This window comes from Gobius niger, assembly GCF_951799975.1.
Source record: "Gobius niger genome assembly, chromosome: 1".
NCBI classification, from domain to species: domain Eukaryota; kingdom Metazoa; phylum Chordata; class Actinopteri; order Gobiiformes; family Gobiidae; genus Gobius; species Gobius niger.
The window spans coordinates 33,094,887-33,117,130 of record NC_136852.1 but is presented as its reverse complement, the minus strand read 5'-3'; the positions used below and the strand labels follow the sequence as shown (position 1 = coordinate 33,117,130).

The 22,244-nt window shown below is 44.6% G+C and overlaps 1 protein-coding gene across 6 annotated transcripts in view; it reads left to right on the top strand.

Moving 5' to 3' along the window:
• robo2 (roundabout, axon guidance receptor, homolog 2) overlaps positions 1-22,244 on the top strand; it is a 567,892-nt gene that overhangs the window by 459,566 nt on the left and 86,082 nt on the right. For all 6 annotated transcript variants that reach the window (XM_079559100.1, XM_079559104.1, XM_079559102.1 and 3 more), the window contains exons 10-17: positions 989-1,070; positions 1,148-1,316; positions 1,804-1,970; positions 3,871-3,992; positions 10,764-10,995; positions 18,357-18,481; positions 18,592-18,763; positions 21,111-21,299. In XM_079559100.1, the coding sequence (XP_079415226.1) occupies positions 989-1,070; positions 1,148-1,316; positions 1,804-1,970; positions 3,871-3,992; positions 10,764-10,995; positions 18,357-18,481; positions 18,592-18,763; positions 21,111-21,299 (1,258 nt within the window). The remainder of the gene's footprint in view (positions 1-988; positions 1,071-1,147; positions 1,317-1,803; positions 1,971-3,870; positions 3,993-10,763; positions 10,996-18,356; positions 18,482-18,591; positions 18,764-21,110; positions 21,300-22,244) is intronic.

The window sequence follows — 22,244 nt, the reverse complement described above, 5'->3', positions numbered from 1 at the left end:
TGTGAGGTTCACATCATACGTCACGGTGATCTGATCAGCAGATCCTTCCCCGATCACGCCCAGCAAAGCAGCACTGACCACGCCCCCTCGCCGCCTCACGGTCCGCCGAGCCGACCCTCTTCTGCCGCAATTTCAAACCGCAATTGTGGGTGGAGTTTGCTCTTTAATTTAGCTTTGGAATCAGATCTGGAACTCCACCTGCTGAACTGAAAACGCTTCAGATCTGAATGAGTAGACTAGTGGCTCAAACCAAATCTGTGAATAATGACTTTTTATATTGTTTATTGTACTCTGTGTTATTTGTCTCAATGTATTTTTGTCTTATTGAGGTGTGTATATATAATAATGCATATTTCTCTATGCCTATCAAATAACCACATACAAATATTAGAAGATAATAACTTTAGTTTCATGGTGTGTGAAGGTCTTACTGTAGATAAGCCTTAGCTCAAACAACAAATGGATGTTTTCTACTCGATTCGCTCCATCCCTCGTCTAAACTCCCAGCATGCAGCTGTTTCTGCCTTAGCTTTGTACGACTGAAAAGCCTCATGTCGATAAGAGGAATTTACTGTGGATGAAATTCTGATTCAATCAACATTGAAAACTGTTTTCTTTAGTGGCGTTCAGAAAAAATGTGTGGCTTTTCAACAAGTGCAGGATTTACGGTCCGTCAGTGGCAACGTGGAATGGAAGGAATGTTTCACACGCACTGCTCTGTACTTTGTGGAGTTTGTAGTCGCTCTAAAAGAGTTACAGACGTAAAATTCTCTTTAAGCAGATCTTTTTCTCAAGGGAAAAAATAACAGAGGGTTCATACATGTCAGTGTCATGCTGAGTCAAACTAAAACACTGACCAATCCTCTGGTGGGCTTCTCCTCCCCAAAACTCTTCCTTATTCATCATTTTGAAGACAGTTGGATGGTAAAAGAGGAGAACAAGCCAACCTTACCAAACCTAACCTTGCCCGGTGTCTTTGTGTCCTCAGCTGTCCGACTCGGGCATCTACACCTGCGTGGCCACCAGCTCCAGCGGGGAGACGTCCTGGAGCGCCTTCCTGGAGGTCAAAGGTACACTTTCACCAATCACTTTGCCAAACAAACCATAGCGTCGGCTGACGGTGCATGTCGTCCCCTCTGCCCCTCAGAGTCCGGTGGGGGGGCGGTGGTGGTGAAGCCCCAAGACGAACCGGAGCTCCCAGGACCCCCCTCCAAACCCCAGGTCACCGACGTCACCAAAAACAGCGTGTCCCTATCGTGGCAGGCCGGCCCTAGCCCCGCTGCGCCCATCTCCTCCTACGTCATCGAGGCGTTCAGGTAACACACTCGGGCCGGGAAATTCTCAGGAGTCTGTGCTCGGAAGTTATAATGAGATGAGATTTCAATACATTTTCAGGCTTGCAGTTTTCTGTAAAGTTTTTCAAGGTGTCATCTGGACCAGGTTGTGTGTGTCGTGAAAGTCAGAAAACCGCCAAAGCTCACAGTGGTTCTTATCATCCTTCATCATGAGTTTAAATTCTACATTTGATTTTGCTTTTCTGAACTACACAGTCCAGATGACAACTTTGAAAACCTGGACGACTGAGAGCTGGCACAGAAATATTACTTGACGCCTCAAAACCATTGGAATGTCAGGGATAATCTTTGATGATTAATAATTATTTATATATCAAAAGAATCAAAGTCATTCCGTGGCATGAGGTGCTGCTGCAACATAACATCAGCTTTCATGCTTTCCAGTTTCCTCTCACGTTCATCCCCCCATAGTGGCATCTGTAAAGTCAAAGTTGTGGTTGTATTGCAGTCAGTCGGTGAGCAACAGCTGGCAGACGCTGGCGGACCACATCAGGGGCCCTCAGTTCACGGTCAAGGGCCTGCGTCCCAACACCATCTACCTGTTCATGGTGCGAGCTGTCAGCAGCCAGGGCCTGAGCGACCCCAGCCCCATGTCCGAGCCCGTGCGGACCCAAGGTCAGTGCGCTGAACACTCACTTTCATTCAAAACGCTTTTGTCCGTTTGTCAGTTAGTGGCGGGATTTAGGACAGTAACGGGACCCGAGTCTTTGGGAGAAAACTGCCTCATTTGTTGTCCAATACTGTCCAATACTGTGAAATGTGCAACACTAGGATATCTGGGCTCACAAACTAGGTCTTTAGCCCCCAAACATTCATTTTTTTCAAGTTTTAAAATCCACCTTGAAGGGCTCAGGGTGCAATCCGTGCAGTGATTGGACGGATTATATATTTGCCAACATCAGTTATACTAACGTGGCAATGACGGAAAAAAGCATGAAGTGCCGCAATAGATATGGAACATTTTTAAAAACTACTGGGGTCATTAATGAAGACGGGTGCTAAATAGTGAGTTCAAGCTAGAAAATAGCATTTATGGCTATTTATAGCTATTTGTGGGCATGTTGCACCTAGTTTACCATTTGGAAATTGCCCATATTATAGATTTAGCCAAATCCGTAAATGAGAGAAATGTAAATGACTCTCCTGCTGATCCACTTCTGAGCAAACAATGTCTCTGAGATCTCCCCTGGAGATAAGGCAAGTCTCCAGGAAGTCTCGGTGAAAGCCAACAGGTTCGATTTCAGTAGAGACTGCACAGAGCCTTGAAAAAGTCTCCATGACAGGTCTCCATGGTCTCAAACAGTTGTGTGGCGAGCCCCATTCGTTGTCCTCAACCCGTGAGACGTTTCTGTGATCTCAAAGAGACTCCATATGACTCTTTGAGATCTCCTTGGTATCCGACAGGCCTCGAAGACATTGCAGGGACGTCACAGGTCTCACAGGTTATGGACGACAAATAGTGTTCCTTGAGTGTTGCTTAACCTGTTTTCACAGAGACTACCGAGACGTCCCCTTATCAGGCCCTTTGTATGCGCGCAATCAGTCCGAGTTGCGGAGACGTTGCGGAGACTGCCGTGACTGGTAGCTCTCCGTAACTCTCTCCGGTGAGATAGGCCCTGAAATGACCCTCTCTGTTGTTTAGCTAATACATTTTAACACTTTGTTGTGAAAGGCTAAAACAAGGTGTATTTGATACAATGAGCAGCAAATATCCTGATAAAAGTTCTTCCTCCCCCTGAAATGTTTAAACCAGAGCCTTTCCAGATGGATTTTGCTGTGCTCATGTAAAAGCAGGATCAAAGTGTTCACCCTCCCAAACCAACAAGAACAAACCTGATAGAACCAGGTCATTGGGCATCTTCCGCTGACCTCTTCCTTTGGGCAGATTGTTAAACATGGAGTAACGTGGGCTCCTACCTGTTTGGAACTTGGTTTGGCCACCACTCCAAGGTAATTCCTTCCCTAAAAAAACACCAAACCCCCCTCCCCCTGCCTCCGACCCACAGCCCCGGCTGTGATGTATAAACGCTTTTATTGACGACGGCGTGTTCTTTCGGCGAATACATTTTTCATTCCGTGTCCCACATTTAGCCTGTCTCGCCCGGTTACCGCGCCCTGTGATTTATGACCGCGCTGGACTGTATGAAAGAAGGCTTTTCTCAAATATCATTTCCACAGCCATTATTTCCGTAAATCAACTCACCGTGGGCCTCGCCATGGACGGCTGTCATCATGTACGGGGGAGGTTTCACGGCAAACACACGTAAAATGGGAAATGAGCCGGAAAATGGTGTCATGGCATCCGTCCGTCTGCTGTTTGGGATTACCGAAGACATCTTTTTTACATGCCGCTCTTGGGACTGGGCTTAATGGTTCTCATTGCTGGTTGATGATGGTTGTTGGGTTCCAAATCAATGTGACTTTTGCAATGGGTTTAAATTGTAGCTTTTCTGAAACCTGGCCGATTTCCAAAGCGAGTGAGCTCTCCTGACGCCTTCATGTGTGCGTGTTGCAGACATCAGCCCACCTTCTCAGGGCGTGGACCACAGACATGTGCAGAAGGAGCTGGGAGAAGTTCTGGTGAAGCTGCACAACCCAGTGGTGCTCAGCCCGACCTCCATCCAGGCCACGTGGACCGTAAGTCTGCTGTTATTAGACATTTGACATTTGACATCAAGACATTTGATGTTGTAGTGGTGTAAATAATACAGATTAAGCAAGGAACTCCCAGGAAATACAAACTAAAGTAAATAGAATTACTTCAACCTGTGTTTGGGTTTTTAAAAAAGTACTCCAAATACTTTATGTTTTAGGAAAGGAAACCACAGTATGTTACACCTTGGTTAAATGTGGAATGTAGCGTTGTGGCGGCGTCGAAATGAGCAAGGACCGTAACAGAATGCCTAATTCCTAAAGAGAATTGCACGTCTGAAATGACAGGACTGTTTGGGCGTTTGGAGAGAGGACGTGTCAGAAACACAGACGATATGAAAGTCGCGTCGAAAAGTAGCGACTACAAGGAACACAACAGACCTCCATTGTCATTTAGAGCGACACTCACTTCACAATGACTTTATGAAGTCTAAAATCCCAAACAGTGGAGAGACAGCTAACGCGAGGCCAACTAACAAAAGAACAGCCTCATAGGCGCTTTAAGTGAGCACTAAAGGACTGTGAAGTCAGAGCAGGGAAGGAAATGTTGTTCCATGCACACACACTTGTCCTGAAGGCAGATTACTGCTGCTGAGCACGTTATTGTGGGGGAATGTTTGCTCTTAATGTCAGAGAATTGAGACGTTAATATTTTCCCAAAGCACTGCAGTATGTATTTACCAAACCAGGAAAGAACAGAATGTTGAACGTTATTGGAGATGTTCTTGGTACTTTTCTTTATTTCACAAACTCGGCTTGTCATACACATCATTAAATGTGAAATATTTTTGCCTCCAAAGATCTGTGGTAAACACATCAGCATTTTGAGTTAAGTTATAAATATTTGGGTCATAGACAGCACTCTTTAGGCCTTATCAACAAGTAATAGTATTTGTAAGATTCTTACTATGTTAAGGAACATACAGAGCCTCTCAAAAGTACTAATAATAAACCTTGAACTTTTGCACATTTTGTCATGTTTACAACCATAAACATTTATTTATTATTTTTTTTACTGAAAGTAAACAGACAACTGTGAAGTGAAAGCAAAATGATACATGATTCTGTTATTTTTCAAAAAATAGAAAAGTGAAAAGTGGGGCGTGCATAAGTATTAATACAGCATGAATGAATACTTTGTGGAACCTCCTTTTGCTGCAATAACAGCAGCAAGTCTTTTGGGGTTTGACTCTACAAGATTTGCACATGTAGAGACTGACATTTTAGCCCATTCCTCTTTACAAAACAACTCCAGCTCTGTCACATTAGAAGGAGAGCGTTTGTGAACAGCAGTTTTCAGGTCTTTCCACAGATTTTCAATAGGATTTAGGTCAGGACTTTGACTGGGCCATTCCAACACATTAATACGTTTTTTTTTAAACCATTCCATTGTAGATTTACCTTTGTGTTTCGGGTCATTGTCCTGCTGAAGGTGAATCTCCGCCCCAGCCTCAGTTCTCTTGCTGACTCCAGCAGGTTTTCCTCCAAAATGTCCCTGTATTTGGCTCCATCCATCTTCACAACTATTCTTACAATCTCCCCAGTCCCCGCTGAGGAAAAGCAGCCCCACAGCATGATGCCTCCCCCCATATTTGACACTGGGGATGGTGCACTCAGGACGATGAGCAGTGTTAGGTTTGCTCCATACATAACGTTTTGCATTTGGGCCAAAAATTTCAGTTTTTGTCTCCTTTGACCAAAGCTCCTTCTTCCACATGGAGCTGTGTCCTCCATAAGACTTCTAGCAAACTTCAAACGGGATTTCTTATGGCCTTCTTTCAAAATTGTCTTTCTTCTTCCACTCGTCCATGAAGGCCAGATCTGTGTAGATACGACTTATAGTTGTCCCATATACAGATTCCCCCAGCTCAGCAGCATTCATGATGTTGTTTAGTGACCAACACACTCCGACCACAGCTCTGAGGGCCTAAAAGAACAGCTGTAATTATACTGAGAGTAGATTACACACAGGCGGCCTCTATTTAATGGTTAGGGCAAGGTGTGAACATTCTGCAGTCATTAGGAATGTTATAAAGGCAATTTAATGCACTGGGAAAAATGCTGTATGAATACTTGTGCACGCCCCCGACTTTGGTTGTAGACATCAAGATGTATTAGTACTTTTGAGAGGCACTGTATTTTCACTTTACCTAGTGGACATACAATACATTACTTTAGGTGAAGCAGATTATTCTAGTATTATACCTAGATAAAGTATCACAACGTTGCACACCCGTATTGCACTGGCTGAAGGATGGGTCAAAGGCAGAGGGAAAAAGACAAAGAGACAAAGCTAAAAAAAGTTGACCTTTAGCACCTTAAAGTGAAGTATTTTCATTGCACTACAATCGAAAAAAACAGAACATTTTGACTCAAATCGTCTGCACCTCTCACACTGGAGCACATCCTCATCCAATAGTTTGTGGCGAGTGATTTCCAGGAGATGACCTCAGCAAATGTGCGAGTGACATAAAACATCGTCTGACATGTTTTCCGAGTTGCGAGCGTTCCACCTCCACGGTGAAAAGTTCAACAAAACTCCATTTAGCGGAATATGTCTCTTTTACCCTTGTGTTTGAAGGCGAGATCACTCTCTTTGCGTTTGTTTGTGCGGCTGTTGTGGGACCGGGCCCACTCCTGTTGCTCACAATCACCCTGATGTCTGACTGAAGCACGAGTTAAAAGCCTCTCCACATCAGAAAACTCTCCTCTGAACCTCGTCTGAACCTCGCACAACTTCACAGCGCCTCCGGGAACGGCGCGGCGCTGTCAGACATCTTCATCTCCGCACACACACTTCCTCCTCTTCCATGTTGTTCTAAAATGTGAACTGCAGACAGGAGACGACAGTACAGCGCGGAGAAGTTTGTGACACAGAAAGAGAACATGCTGATTCTTGTTTTAGTTTGTCTCAGTCTTTTCTCAATTGTCAACGCTGACAAAGTTATGTAAAATCAAGAGAGAGATAGAATCATCCAGTTATGCTGATTACAAGTCCAATCTTTTCGGAAAAAGGTGAAATGTCAGCTTTTTCGTCAAGAAAATCAACCTCAGCCACGTGATTTTAGAGGTCCACACAGAGCAGGGGTGTCCAAACCTTTTTCACCGTGGGCCGCATATCAAAGTGTATACGGTGTGTGGCGGGCCAAAGATCAGTGGTCAATGCAGTGAAACATTCACGCTGTGTATTTTCTTCCATTCTTTTGTTTTCCACTCAAAAAATTGTGGCTGTTGGTTCCAAAAACTGCTGATTTGCTGATTTGGAACCAGTTCACAACTGGACCAGGAAACGAGCAGCAACGATGTCAGGGGCCGGGGGCGTGGCTTTAATATCTAAGAAAACAGCAACCCGCACTCAGCGTTTTCTGTAAAAAGGGAGAAATGGAGAACCCAAAGCAGTCCCTGTGGAGGACACTACGGTCTTCTTTAGCTGAGATTCAGCTGAAACTAGAGGGAGCAGTGAGGACCAAACCAGTCTTTAAAGAAATCTAATGAGAAATGTTCACGACGGCTTTGAAAGGAGCATACACTAACTGTGTATTTGTAAAACCAGTAGTAGCAGTAGTAAGATATTTGCCTGGCCAGCCAAACGACATGCTTTTTCAAAGCTATGTAGTCGGAGAAATCTCAGCGATTTCCCAGTGGGCGTAATTGACAGACGGCATCAACCAATTAGAGAAACTCCTGATATGACGCAGGAACAAGCTGCAGGAAGTCTTTTCAGTAAACATTAAACAAGGAAGGGATGGCATGTCTGCCAGTACAACACTGTTTCATTTTCAAACTGACAAAAGAGCAGAAGAAATATCAGAGTATCAGAAGCCGCGCACGCCATTTTGGAAGTTTTGGAAGAGTGCGGTGACCGATTCTGTCTCTTGGTGCGATGAACTGGACCAATAGTGGTAAAATCGGGAAATGATTGGCTGTGATCAGCCTCCCAGACGGTTCTTCCTTTGAACAGAAAGGAGACGACATTCTAACGCGAGCTTTGTGTGCCGTTATTCACTACTGGACAATTTCCTGTGTCAAAACATCTGTATGGACCTGATTTTGACTTAACATGTGTGTGATGAATATTTTTATACAGTCTGCTCAAAATGGCGAAAAATTTTCACTAAAATGCGATTTCAATTAAAAGATCCTTCCCCCTCGGGGAGGCCACGCCCCCTTGTATGACGTGTCGCCGTCTGTATCAATGCTAGCTCTCATTTAGTCAGCAGACGGGAGCAACTCGAGTCTCCTTTGCAAGTGAAGATGTTTGTTTAGCTAAATGAACAAATCATAAGGTCAGAGTAATATCATTTATTTTGCTTTTTGTGACCAAATATTAATTCTGTGTGGTCTTATTAAGTATAAGCGACCATTTACCGTACACTTGTTGTGTCTGTTTCCGACCAATTCCATCACAGCCCCGCGCTGACATTTTTATTGACCTCGGTGACGCTAATTTGTCGCTGCCGTAATGTCCAATCAGCTCTAAAAGTAATGAATCAGGTCCTTTCTGTAAACAGGGGGCAGTTTTAAATCGTCCGCTCGGGACAGGGCATTCATTCTGCTGATTTACTCCGGCTGTACTCAGTGGGTGAAAAACACTGGCTTAATACTCCCGCCAAAGCACTGTTAACAAGCCATTAGCCTGATGTATGCCGCTGCCCGCCCGCGCCTTCACACTGAGCACCGCTAAATATTTCAAATCGGAATAAAATTGGCTTCTGTTTTTAATCATGTGTAAAGCAAGAGGAAGAGGCAGAAATGGTATAATGGAATGTATTGTTGGGGGGGCCTCTAGTGTTCTGGCTAATGGACGTTCACTGGAGAATAAAACAGATTGACTGCTAAGCTATGCCCAGAAGATGGAGAAAGACATGTGGAGCGGAGGGAGCTGCGCAGGAGGAAGAGGAAGGAGGTGAAGGAGCTGACCAGTGCAGGACACCACGCTCTGAAACTGGGACAAACACAGGAGGCGCTGCACCGTTTCAGAGGAAACTGAAAGCAGCCAACCAGGTTTCCTCCACCTCCACAAACACCCTGGTCAGGTTGACCCGCAGTGGTGGTGCGGCTCAGTCGCAGCTAACACCTGAACACGATTTTGTTGTACACTTGTACGATGCAAAAATAAAGCACTTACTTACTTAAAGGTGACAGCATGCTATAAGAGAAGTGGTTAGGGGAGTGTCCAGGAGGTGACCAGGGGAAGCACAGCCCCCCCCTGGACTCTGATCGGCCACCCCGCTCAGAGGGACGCAGGCAGTGGATTGGGGGTCAGTAACACATTTTGGATGGTCTTTACCTTTGATTCCAGCACATTCGCTGTGGCGTTGTTTCAAAAAGCTTCTGCAATGTTCAAAGATCCAGTGTCACATTCAAAGATCTTGCACTGATGATGGGAGAGTGTGACCGCTGCGCATAGCCTTCTCCAGCACATCCCAAATATGTTCAATGGGGTTAAGATCTGTGGAGGACAATCCATCTCCCTGAACCACTCTTTCACAATGTGAGCCTCATGAATCCTGGCATCGTCATCTTATGCCCGTGCCATCCAGGAAGAACACATCCATTGATGGAATAACCTGCTCATTCGGGATGTTCAGGTCGTCACAGTGTTGCTGAACTACAGCAGCCACAGATCAGAACAGTTGGTTACATCCCGGTAAAGGACACAGTGTGTCAGCACTCTGTTTCAACTCCTCACTTTGGCAGCTGAAACTAAATTAGAAGTGCTCATGTGTATTTTCAAAGTCTATCTTCACCAGACTCATCTTTTCAGGACCTAAACTTTGTTTTTTCTCCGAAGCCTCTATCAGCTTCACTCAAAAAAGTGTAAATAAAACCTTTCTCTTTAATGCTGAGCTGTGACAGAGCAACCTAATCAGACGTTTGAAAAGCGAATTCCCCTTGTGCTTCTTGTTCTGTGTATAATTTCCACTTGAACATGACTTCCCCTCTTCTTTGACTTTACTGGAGCCTACTTTAGGATGTCACGACTTCATATTTATATGCACGGGAGACATTCCGCCGCCCTTAAAGAAGCCATTACCAGAGTAGTTTAGTGCTGGAGTGTCGTTTGGCGGTGGGAGGGCTGTATGAGGTAATGCCGTCTCCTAATTGAGCTAAGTGTGCGAGCGCTGGTGATAAAAGGAACATTAAGCTCACAACAGCCTCCCGAGCAGCCGAGGAGTCAGCTTGCCGTGGAGTGGAAACGCTCCACATGCTTTTCTATCACGGCTAAATCCAAACACCTCTCCGGCACCACAGAGGCGAGCAGACATAAAGCAGTTTTGTCAAAGTTTTGTGAATGGGCTTTATTAGGGTGTTTATGTTGGCTGCTCCAATAGGACGACAACCACTCACTGACATCACAGCATGAGGCCAAAAATATACTGTAGACTACTTTTAATGTGTCATATTATTGAGTTTTCTCAATCTAAATCAAGTATACTTTCACCAGTACTGTCTCCGCCTGTTGCCAGCAGGAGGGAAGGACATTGTAATTATGTAGTGCTTTTCACATGACACCAGTTAGTCACCTAAAGCGCTTCATATGGGACAGTTGCCCATTCACTTCCCCTAAGCCCCTTGTATTCCGTCACAATCTATAATCCAGAGGTGTGACCAGATTAAACAGGAAACAGAAAAACCACAATGCAAAAGAAGCATGAAGATTCGAGATGGATGTGAATAATGTAAAACGATAGACGATACGAGTGTATTGTTTATCTGTCATTTATTGTTGTTGTGTGTGATTTGCCCATGCAGGTGGACCGCCAGTCCCAGTTCATCCAGGGCTACCGGGTGGTGTACCGGCAGGCGTCAGGGCAGCCGGCGCCCGGGCCGTGGCACACCCTGGACGTGAAGGTGCCGTCGGAGCGCAGCGTGGCGCTCTCCGGCCTCAAGAAGGGCATCGTGTACGAGATCAAAGTCAGGCCGTACTTCAACGAGTTCCAGGGCATGGACAGCGACTCCAGGACGGCCAGGACGTCAGAGGAAGGTAACAGCAGTCCCAAAAAGCTGTGGCTCGCGGTAGTTTTTCAGATCTGCTTACCAAAGCCCCTCATTTGATTTGAATGGCTTTGATCCATTTACAAACTAAACCACCGCCTACTCCTCTCTCTGCACTCTTGAAACATCTTTAGTACAGTATCAAAACCGGGTGCTTCTCAGAGCGGGCAGACGCTCAGTCACTCCAGTCAGACACATGGCCCCGGGCTCCTCGGGGACCCGGGGAGATCAGGGAAGGACACAGAGAATGATCGTCCAGTCCAGAGTGTGATTAAAACTTCACCTTTCGATTCCAGCCGGAGTCCCACTGCAGGGACCGCTCCAGGACCCACTGCCTCCTCTCACTTTGGACATATCTGTTTCGCTGGTGTCTGTCACAGTCCGCAGCGTTCTTCCTCACCGACCACTTCCTCTTTTATGCAGCAAGCGGCAGGTTTAGTCATAGCTGCCCTGGGACTGCCTGATGCCAGGGAAGTAGAATGAAGTGTCCTGTCAGTGTACTAGACTCTTTCACCCATTACTCCAAAACTACTTTAACAAATGCTGAATTATGAAGATATTTTCAGCTAAGTAAATACATGGAGAGGAGCAAAGTGCTTCAACGGCCCATAAATACAAACCAGAGGATGCTAATCATAATGTTAACGTTAACCGCTAGCTTCAAGCGCCAGTTTTTCACTTCTACTGGAGAATCTGCTACATTTTCTCACAGCAGAATGAGACGAAACCATTCACATAAACCTTGTTCAAATGTGACTTGATTTGTGGGTGCTAAATATGCTCAGAGACCTGCTAAAACCAGGAAAAGATGGTGATTACCATAACAAGCTTCCTTCCCCCACAGCTAGCCCTTGCATAAGGTGTTTTCTTTATATATGGATTATAGGCTTCACCAATGTGGAGTTTTGTCTTCCCCATATGACCTCAATGAGCTTCAGTTGGAGAAGAAATAGTCAAAGTAAACTAAACTAGAATTAGCTGCTGCTTCTCCAGGTCTGTGTTTTGGCGACAGGATATGATAAACCTTGTGCTAAAGTTTAGGCTGATTCTTTGGGACGTGGCAGTTTTACGGTGAGTGGCTGGTTTTATATAGTTCAACTACAACAGGCACTTTTTATTGATACAAATTCACAGCATAAAAAAAAAGAACACACAACATTCTTTAAAAAGTAAATATTGAATTACTTTAGTGCTGTGGTGTTCAGCTAAGAGATTAGCTGTGATTGGCTAAATCGTGCGCTTCGTCCAATCAGAAGCAAAGATCCCAATAAAAGCCCAAACGTTTTAAACCAAAGCCTTTCCACATGGACGTGGCTGTGCTTGTGTTATCTGCAGCAGAATAGATATTTGGCTTTTGCAGGTTTGACAATAAAATAACACAGTTGGCTCCAAAATGGTCTCCTTCATATTATCGTTTAGTGTAAATAATATTTCCCCAAGTTAATCATTACTGACCATCTGTGTCTGTTCCATGTGGCGAGGCCCGGCGATGAAGGATATTCATTCAAGCACAGTTCATCATTTGGAATGTGACATTTATAAAGGAGAAGAGAAAAAACTTTATTGTCTGCCATGCACAATGATGGCAGAAATGTACCTTTTTATAAGTGGATTTATCGATTTGAAACTTCCTGTAGATTACTGCCATAAATATGAGAATGACAGAAGTTTTCTCTCATTTGATGTTTTCATATAAAAATAATGCTTTTATGCCTAAAAATGCCGCAAATTTCCCGTATTTTCTGCGACAAAATCTGAATAATGGATGGAGCCAGGTTTAAATTTCTGGTTTTATTTTGTTGAGACTTTTTCAAAGGGGATTTTAGATATCTTGTTTAGTTTAAGCTGGTAGTGGAAGAATATGTAAAAAAAAAAAAAAAGCTAGGAATTAGATATTAAAATATGCCTCTGAATAAATCAGTCTCAGGCCAGAAAATGTGAAGTCTGCCGGAGCTACGAAAGAGAACATATTATCACGCCAAAAATGCGTTTTGAAAAAATGGCCCTTGAAGTAACAATTTCCCCAAATGAATCTATTGCAAAACATTCAATCCGTGCAATAAGTGAACATGTTATTGTGAAGAGGTTTTGTTTCCAGGTTTATATGTTAAGAGACTATTTGGCCCAAAACCTGAAAACTGTGTGTCTCCCCGGATTCAGCCAGATTCGAATAAAGAACAAAATAAAGGCTGTTGTCCTTGTACATGTGCTGCCACTCAACCAGTAAGCCACACAGCAGCTCTGAGAGTGTAATTAAAGTCGACATTGAGACTGCACAGTGTCCCGGTGTGTAAGAGCAGGCCCATGTGTCCCATAAGGACAAAGCCTCTGGAACAGTTCTGACAAATGCGTGATAATGTGGAATATGAATTTGACATAATCCGGCCGCTTACGCTCCACATTTGTTTTGTTGAGCGTTTAATATGGCCTGTTTGTATCCGCCGTCACTCCCGCGGCTCCGGGCCCTGGGGTCACTTTGGCGCCTGTCATACATCACGCCGCTAATGGCTCTATTAGCGCCGCGCTCCCCGGGCCGCCAAATGAAAAATGCCCATTGTTTAGCGCAAATATGCATGCTAATCAGCCGCTAAATCATTCATAACATTAACTTTGAACGACATTGTCTCCGCTGGCGTGCCGTCAGACCTGCCGGAAAACCTGTGGCGGGATTTATGGTCCTTTGCCCGGGAGCCCAATCTTTGGGATTTGCTGATTAAATTTACTTTTTGTTTTACAGCGTCAAATAGGGCTGTTACGATAATTACTATACCGACTTTTCATTCAATAAATGACAGATAAACAATACCGTTTTGGGTTCAGTATACTGTATATTGTCAGTGCAAATAAATGCACTCCCATTTTTCTAATGTAATACTTCATTTGTTTACCACACAGTAAGTTGTTTCTCATTGTATTTCATTGTGGGATATTCTTCAAGAAGAACTAAGTAACTTGTTTACCTTAATACATTCTTTCCGTAGTCCCTCTGGGGTAATGCACGTGTTAATGGGATGATGGTGTCAGAAAACCACAATTGCAACTTTGCTGCCTCCGGGTCGAAGCCACCAATACACACTAATGGAATCACGAAGAAGAAGCTAACAGGCTAACGGGCAAAGCTATGGGCTAGCACCACTTAAACAGTATTTACAGCCAAGTTTGAGTGAATAAAATGATCTCCATTGTGTAATTGGATGAACAATGTCCCTCTGTCACTTCGCCTGTTCTGTCAGCGTAGGATTTACTCTCACGGACAATTAATACGTAAAAAATGTAACATGCTACGACACTTATGGCCTCTAGGGGCATGAGTTACTAAGTACCAGTGTTGCCACAGATTACTTGAAAAAGTAATGCATTACTGATTACTGATTACTCCTTTGAAAAGTAACTTAGTTACTTTACTGATTGCTTGATTTTAAAAGTAACTAAGTTAAATTACAAGTTACTTTAATAGTTAAATTTAGCTACAGCCGACACAATCCCCACCATCACAACGCACTAATGACAAACTCTCCCCAAACTATGATCGTGTTTTTAGACTTGTCACATTATGTTACATCTCGCTGAGATGTAAAAAGATTATTTTTTTTCCAAAGGAAAATGACAAAATAGTAACTCACAGTGATTTGTAAAAGTAACTTAAATCTGATTACTTGTACCCGTTACTAGTTACTGACAAAAAGTAATCCGTTACTAAGTAATTATAATTACTTATTACTTATTATAAGGTCTTCAATAAGATCGTTTATTGCAATAGTTTCCTTCGAACTTCAGATATTGTTTTCGCGATGGGCCGAGCATCAAAACTGTCCTTCACATTCTCAAAGCCTGTAATCCACCTCTGGACTCACTCTGAGAAGTTCTGCGCCTGCTCATCACTTCAGCCTAGGATGCAGTTAGCAGCAAGCGAAAGCTCTTGCCAATTCCAAATCCAGCCCATCCTTTCACTCCACAATGTGTGTTATTTCAAAGGCTAAAATATCAACCCGAGGTCTCCAAAGAGTGTTTTTAAGCGGCGGATCGGAATGCCGTGTCCACTGTACAAACAGACAAGGATCTGTCACATCACGACCTGGATATAATTGAATGGCTCACGCTTTGGGTAATCTATCCAGGGGTGCGGGGGTTCACCCAGGGGCCTATTCATCTTGTCCCGCACAGGTGGGGGTTCGATCCGCCCGGGGGCCCCCAGAGGCCGACGGAGCTGAGGGATGAGCGCAGATTGGCGGGCTGACAGGTGCCATTTCGGAGTGGGCGCGGTGAGGGAGAGCGGCGCAGAGTAATTGACCTGTCAGTATTCTGCCGGTGCGCCGTGCCCCGCGCCAGACACGGCCCAAATGAGAAAACAGCATTTTAAAACATTGTTTCCACTCGGGCAGGATGTTATTTATTTAGGGCTGTGGGGGTCAGGACTCTGGCGGAGCGGCATAACGGGGGAGGTTTATAGAGAGCCGAGCCGGTGATGGGTTTGGGAGGCTTTTCTCGTACACTGCGGTCTTGGAGTCGCCTTTGTATTGTCAGAGACTGGATCAGGTCAAAAATGACTTTTCCCACAACAAAGACATTCACTATACTTCCCCATTCTTCCAGAGGACGTTGGCGTTCAGCAATAATTTGACTTGTCTAAGGGGTTTTTCTTTGGTAAAAAGTGGTTTTGCAGAATTCTGGTGAGAGGCTGGTGCTGCAGCCATGAGGATTTGACGGTTTATTGCACAAAACTCTTGATAGGTCTTGGAATGGGAAGCTTATTACTTATTATTGTGTTTCTCAACTCATTGACCTTGATCATTGCGTACATGCTGCATGTATGTGTTCCTGATCTCACATCCATGTTCAACCACACTGATGGAAAATGTGCTAATGATAACAACAGTTTGTTCATTAAAATCTGCATGTTTGCCATTTGGTCTCATTTTGTTTAAAACAGAACGCCGTGCAGTGTTTTTGCAGTAAATATGAATGTTTCTGATGAAAATGAATTTCAATCATCCAGGTAGACACATACAAACATTCAGTCCATTCAAGTGGACATTTTTCACTTATGTAACTAATGTTTCGAGAAAGCTGCTGACAGGAAATGGCGTAGATAGAGTTAAATGTTATTTTCATTTTACCTTTTTTATCCAGGACAAAACTCATTTTGAGATTAAAAATCTCTTTTTCTAGAGTTCTAAAGGAGACTGACTCACTCACTTCCATCGTCATAACGTGGTCGGCACGCCATCAATTGTTTGCCTCTATCTATGTCACTTCCTGTCAGTGTTCAATAAGGAAGTGAATCCATAAACGTCACAAAAAATGGTCAAACTAAAGAAAGAAAGTCATATGCACTTCAACATCTTGACTGGAAATGTCGGGAACCTAAGTGTAAAAATGTCCGGCTGTATTGATTTAATGGACTGTGCGTGGTTTTATTTCAGTGTGATTATGACATTGAGTTAATGGATTTCTGTGTTAGAGATAGATAAGACTTTATAGATCTCACAATGGAGAAATTCTCTTCACTTGTGTTTTAAAGATGTGTTTGTCCCACATGATCCCAATGGCTTTGCATAACAGACACTGATGTAAAAGTCCACAGCTCCTCCTCCATTCTTTCATCCATGAACGAAGGACATGGTTCTGACTCCAGTCGCTCACACACAACACTGGACATGTTTTTGATGGAGTTCAATAACTTGGCCGTGGTTCAGAGAGATTCCTTTATTGTGGAATCCGGGGGCTGCTACCTAAGAACACGTCTTAGTTCCAGCAGGTCGGCGAGCGTGTAGACGGACACCATCCATTCTCCCCCGTCTCCCGACCCTCGCCCACTGGCTCCGGTTTCATCCGCACGATCGATGCGAGCCGTCGATATGTTTGCCCACTCCCTCCTCGCTCGCGCTAAGATGTATTTTCTTCCATCTTTTCTCCCTCTTCATCCCCTTAAGCCCGCCGACCCCAGCGCCCGGCCGGCCCCCTCCTGTCTCGCAGCGTGGAGGAGAACACTTGTGCCAGTCATCCCGCGGATCGATACGGCTATTTGCCGCAAATCCGGCAGGCCGTAGGATATTAAATCACAGTGAAATGTTGGAAATGGGAGGGGCGCGCGGCAGGGTTGTCCATCCCCCCCCCCATGTACTGTATGTAAATCCTCCTATAATGAGACGTCTCGACAGGTTTTTCCTGGGTTTTTCGCGCATGGAGCAGAGGAGGAAGGCGGATCTGTTTAGGCGTTTGTAGAAACTGCTGTGGACTTGAAGATGATGAAAATGATTGAGCTCTGAGCGTATTGGGAGCAGAGGAATTCACCAGAGAAATAAAGTCGGATCACAAGAATAAAGATGTGATATTGAAGACGTTTTTGACTGGGAGAAACCGAAACAGACACAAAGACATGAGTGAGGTGTGAATAAGGAAGATGAGGTGGAGAGGCTGAGGTGCCTGAAGGTCCAGCTGCTGCAGTGCGTTTGTTGGTCTATTCCAGGAGTCTCCATCCTGTAGGATATATTTCTACAGCCTTTGACATGATCAAACTGTTACTAATGTTGGGAAAAGACATAAACAAGCATCAATTGAATTAAACTAGAGCACTACAGTCTTCTTTAAAAGTTTGCTTAAAGACTTGGCTCTGGTAACTTTGTGCACCAAATCTGGAGACATTTAGGGAAATATACGTCTTAATAAAGTAAATACTTTATTTTAATGTTTGTGTATCTTTTAGTCCAGGGTCTGGAGACCTCAGCTTTATTTTGAATTTGAGCCCATCATAGACTATTATGTCTACTTTTATAATTGTTATAGAACTGTTATTTAGCTTGAGCCTCTGAATTGTTGGGAGTGATACACAGTGACTGCGATGAGTTTGTGGAACGTTCTGAGGTTTGCTAAGTTAAGTGCTCTATGGGATCAATACAGTTTTTTGAATCTGATCTGTGGCTTTCGTAGACTGCTATTCTCCTGCTTATGGTTTACACACATGTAAAACATTGAATGGAAAGTTCTTCCCATTCATGGCACTAAAACCACAGAAATCTTACACGCCCGATCGAGTGCACACCACACAGACAAACGTGCAGTGCAAACACGTGGTGGAGCACACAGGGTTTCACGAGGAGCTCACTCCTCACAAAGGACAGACTGCAGTGTCTCACCTGCTGTGCCACAGACCATCACTTTTCTGTGCAAACAGCCGCCCGAGCCGCTCTCAGCACCACGGCCAGGGTAGTTCTTCCTTCAGCTGGGAAAAGCCAGCATGACTATGGATTCGTACCTTCTAGTTGTGCATGTTTGTAAAACTCTTTACAGCCATGTGTGGCAGAGTCGTCCAATGCTCGGTGGTTAATTGTTTTTACTGTGTCCCTCCAGCGCCCAGTGCCCCGCCCCAGCAGGTGACCGTCCTGACAGTGGGCAGCCAGAACAGCACCTCCATCAGCATCTCCTGGGACCCTCCTCCCCCGGACCACCAGAACGGCATCATCCAGGAGTATAAGGTGGGGGGTACAGTTATATTCTATAGCTTTAGTAATTATTCATAACTGTTTTGAGCTGGAACTTGGATATACACCCCGTCACGGTGCTCACCCTCCCCCGTCTGCCACAGATCTGGTGCCTGGGCAACGAGACCCGCTTCCACGTGAATAAGACGGTGGACGCCGCCATCCGCTCGGTGGTGGTGGGCGGGCTGCAGATCGGAGTGGTCTACAGGGTGGAGGTGGCTGCCAAGACCAGCGCGGGGGTCGGGGTCAGGAGCGAGCCCCAGACCATTGTCATCGGTAAGAACGACGCCCGGTCTGGAGAGTTGGATTACACAGACTCTGACATTTAAGTCGTTTAGTGAGACTATACATTCCCTCAAAGATGAGAGACAGCGGCGGAGTGGAGTTTTCAAGCCAATGTCATTTGGCAAAAGCAGTTTTGACGTGTGTTCCTGCAATGAAGCATGGGCCTGGTTTGACCCATAACTGATGCTCTGGCCGGCAGCGTGTTCTTATTCCCCCGGTGTCACATAATCCATCAGAGACCACATCCAGCCTGTCTGTGGGAGAGAGGGGAGACAGCAGCGTGAAGGAGGGGAGAGAGAGTGGGTTTATATGAAGGGTTTCAGAGGTCGCAAAGCAAACTACTGCTCATGTGTTTATAAATCTGTATAACTCTGTTTGATGTGGCCTTGATTTGTAAAGAGGATCGACTTTGATTCATTAGTGACTGGATTGTCAATAGTGACGAGTGTCCTGTGTGAGTTTTCCCTCGGTTCACAGGAAATGGAGGGAAAGAAAAAGTTCAAATCTCTGGCCAATAGATGACGGCTGTTAAAGGCCTGCAAAACCATTTAGCTTGAAGTTTATAAAAAAATAAAACAGGCATTTTTTTTGTAGGACGCAATTTGTACACAGTCACATCCAATGACATGAAGATCACATGTTGCTCGAAAGGCTGTGACTGAGATGACGCTGTGATCCAAATATGACCTTTGAACCCAAGAAACAAGGCAAAATTTGGCATATATTTATTTGCTTTGTGAGTATATAATATTTCAACCAAATCAAAATAGCCTATTTTTTGCTTAAAAATACCGTATTTTTATCCGATAATTAGAGGTGGGACTCTATTTTTTTTAATGGAGTTAATTGCAGGTCTGTAATTAATTAATTAATTGCATGTTAATCAAAAGCAAAAACAACAATTTTAATTATCCAATAATTAGATAGACACATGAGTTCAACAACAAATGTGCTTTAAGTAACAGAGGTAAAGTGCATTTTTATAGCTATTTAACTTTCAAGTGTTTTAGGAACTCTGATCACTCATTATCATGTAACTTGTAGAGTTCAATAAACAGTTATAACAATGGCACATTTATATAAAAGTAAAAAAATAAATAAAGCAAAAGGGCAATAAAACAGCGCCTTTAAGTGTTCAACAACTGCTGTAAACACAAATCAAAGTGCCATTTCTTATCCTGACCAGGGTTAGGGTTATTGTGGCTCAGAGTAGGCTGGCTGGCCGTCTCTGTGTTTGTCCTACATGTTTTACATTGAGATGGTGTTTTAGACTTGAGTGACTACAGTGGAAGGAGAACTCTTTTAAACACGACCTGCACACAGCAGAACAGCCGTCTAACGTCGTTTTTTAAAACAAAACTCCCCAATGGTCCCCAACGGGCCGAGTGAAGCGTCTCCATTGCTGTTGTGGGCGGATGTGCGTCAGATATACGGGCGTACCAGAAACACGTTAAATTCTTTGTAATTAATTAATCAAAATGAACAGTTAAAGTCCCACCCCTAATGAAAATATAAAATGACAGAAAACTTGCAATACCTTTTTCCTCATATTTATTTCAATAATCTTCAGCAAAAGTTTCAAACGGTCTAAATTCAAACGTGTTGCCTTGAAACGGCCCCGAGGCGCAGCTGTCCCCGTGCTTCCCCGAGGGCGTGTCCCTGTCTCCCACAGAACGCCGCTCTATTCAAATGATCTACGGCGGTGCGAGGGGAGGATTATGGTCCGTGCGCGCGCTGCATACAAAGTCTGTTTTTATGAACTTTACGGCTGTTTTTCATTCCGCGAGTGTGGGAACGGGCCGTGTGGTCGGGTGATATAGTGCTGCGGCTGTCTGTTCGCGCCGCCGCGGCCGATCGATACGGGCCAGAGTCTTCATCTCACATAGTGTGTTTTTCAGCAATAAAGAGAGAGGATGGGAGCTCGGCAAACAAGTCCGGGCTTTGTGATGAGAGCGGAGCCGTTCCCCCTCGGACTGCAGCGCACGCTTGTTCAGTTCGATATCTGCGCGGGGCCAGAGAACATGTTGTTGTGGGTGATGCAAACTTTCTGAACTTTGAAAAGAGCCGAGTAATGAAGCCACAGCATAGGCATCGAGGGTAACGCTATGTAGTTATTCATGTTCAGCACTAGGAGGAGTCAAGAGCTTTTCATTCTCCTTCTTCTTCTCATTCTTCTTCTTGTGATATGAACATTGCATCACCCACAGCAATTAGAATGAAATAGCCACAGCATGTAAGCTTTTCTCCCAGATTCTTCTTTCACTCAACCAACTTTTGTCCATCAGTGTTTTACGATCGATCGGGATTTGTTAAGACTGTGGTCGTTTTGTGACGGCAGGCAAAGAGTTCCGCGACGTGTTCATCCACGGGAACCGGAACAACAGCATCACGGAGCAGATCACGGACGTGGTGAAGCAGCCGGCCTTCATCGCGGGCATCGGGGGCGCCTGCTGGGTCATCCTCATGGGCTTCAGCATCTGGCTCTACTGGAGGAGGAAGAAGAGGAAGGGCATGAGCAACTACGCAGGTGAGCGTCCCAAACCCGTCCGTCCAGGAGCGCTGAGGTGCATTAACGTGACATGCTGCAATACACATGTTCTCCAAAGTTCTTTTGCCTGTAGAGCGATGAAGGAATGGAATGTTTAGCTCTAAAAACGTCAAAAGTAGAACAAAAGTTTGTATTTGCAGGACAACACTACTGAGGACACATTGGTGTTGACTATGAACGAAATGCAGGATCTACAATGCTGCAATTGTGTATTTTAGACAGAAGTAAAGGGTGTGATCTAGACGTTTATAAACTTAAAGAAAATTAGCAAAAAACGGGTGAGCAGAAGAATCCTAAGAGAAATACAAAGTGCCACTGCTTTTCTTTGCTACATATAATTACAAATGACTCATGCAGTATATTTAAAGATTTAAAGGAACAGGCCACCGTGTTTTACACACTGAGCTATGTTCTTACCTGAGCTTAGACGAGTTGATCAGTGACGTACCTGTCTGGTCTTTGTGCGTACCCTCCGCTACGCGAAAAAGACCAAAGATTAGCATTTGGCTTCTCCCAGTGTATTCCTATGGCTCCAAACGGGGGTGGAGTTAGAAGCTACCAGGCTCTTTCACGGGCACACATAAAGACCAGACAGGTACGCATCAACTCGTCTAAGCTCAGGTAAGAACATATCTCAGTGGAACGGTGGCCTGTTCCTTTAAAGCTGTTCGAGTGGCATCTAGGGCTGCACGAGTAATCTTTATATTGAGGTTTGAGCGACTGTGGAAACCTGTGTGCAAAAGGCGGAGGTTTTGTTTGAGTGACAGACCTGCGCAATCCGAATTATCGAGCCTCGCTTCGACGGTTGGCCAATGAAAAGTGGCAACAGGAGAATTACATTTCCTATTCTATATATGGACAAGCAGCATGTGTCGTGTGGATCCAGTTGGGTCACGGAATCGTTGTTGTTATTGTCACATCTTT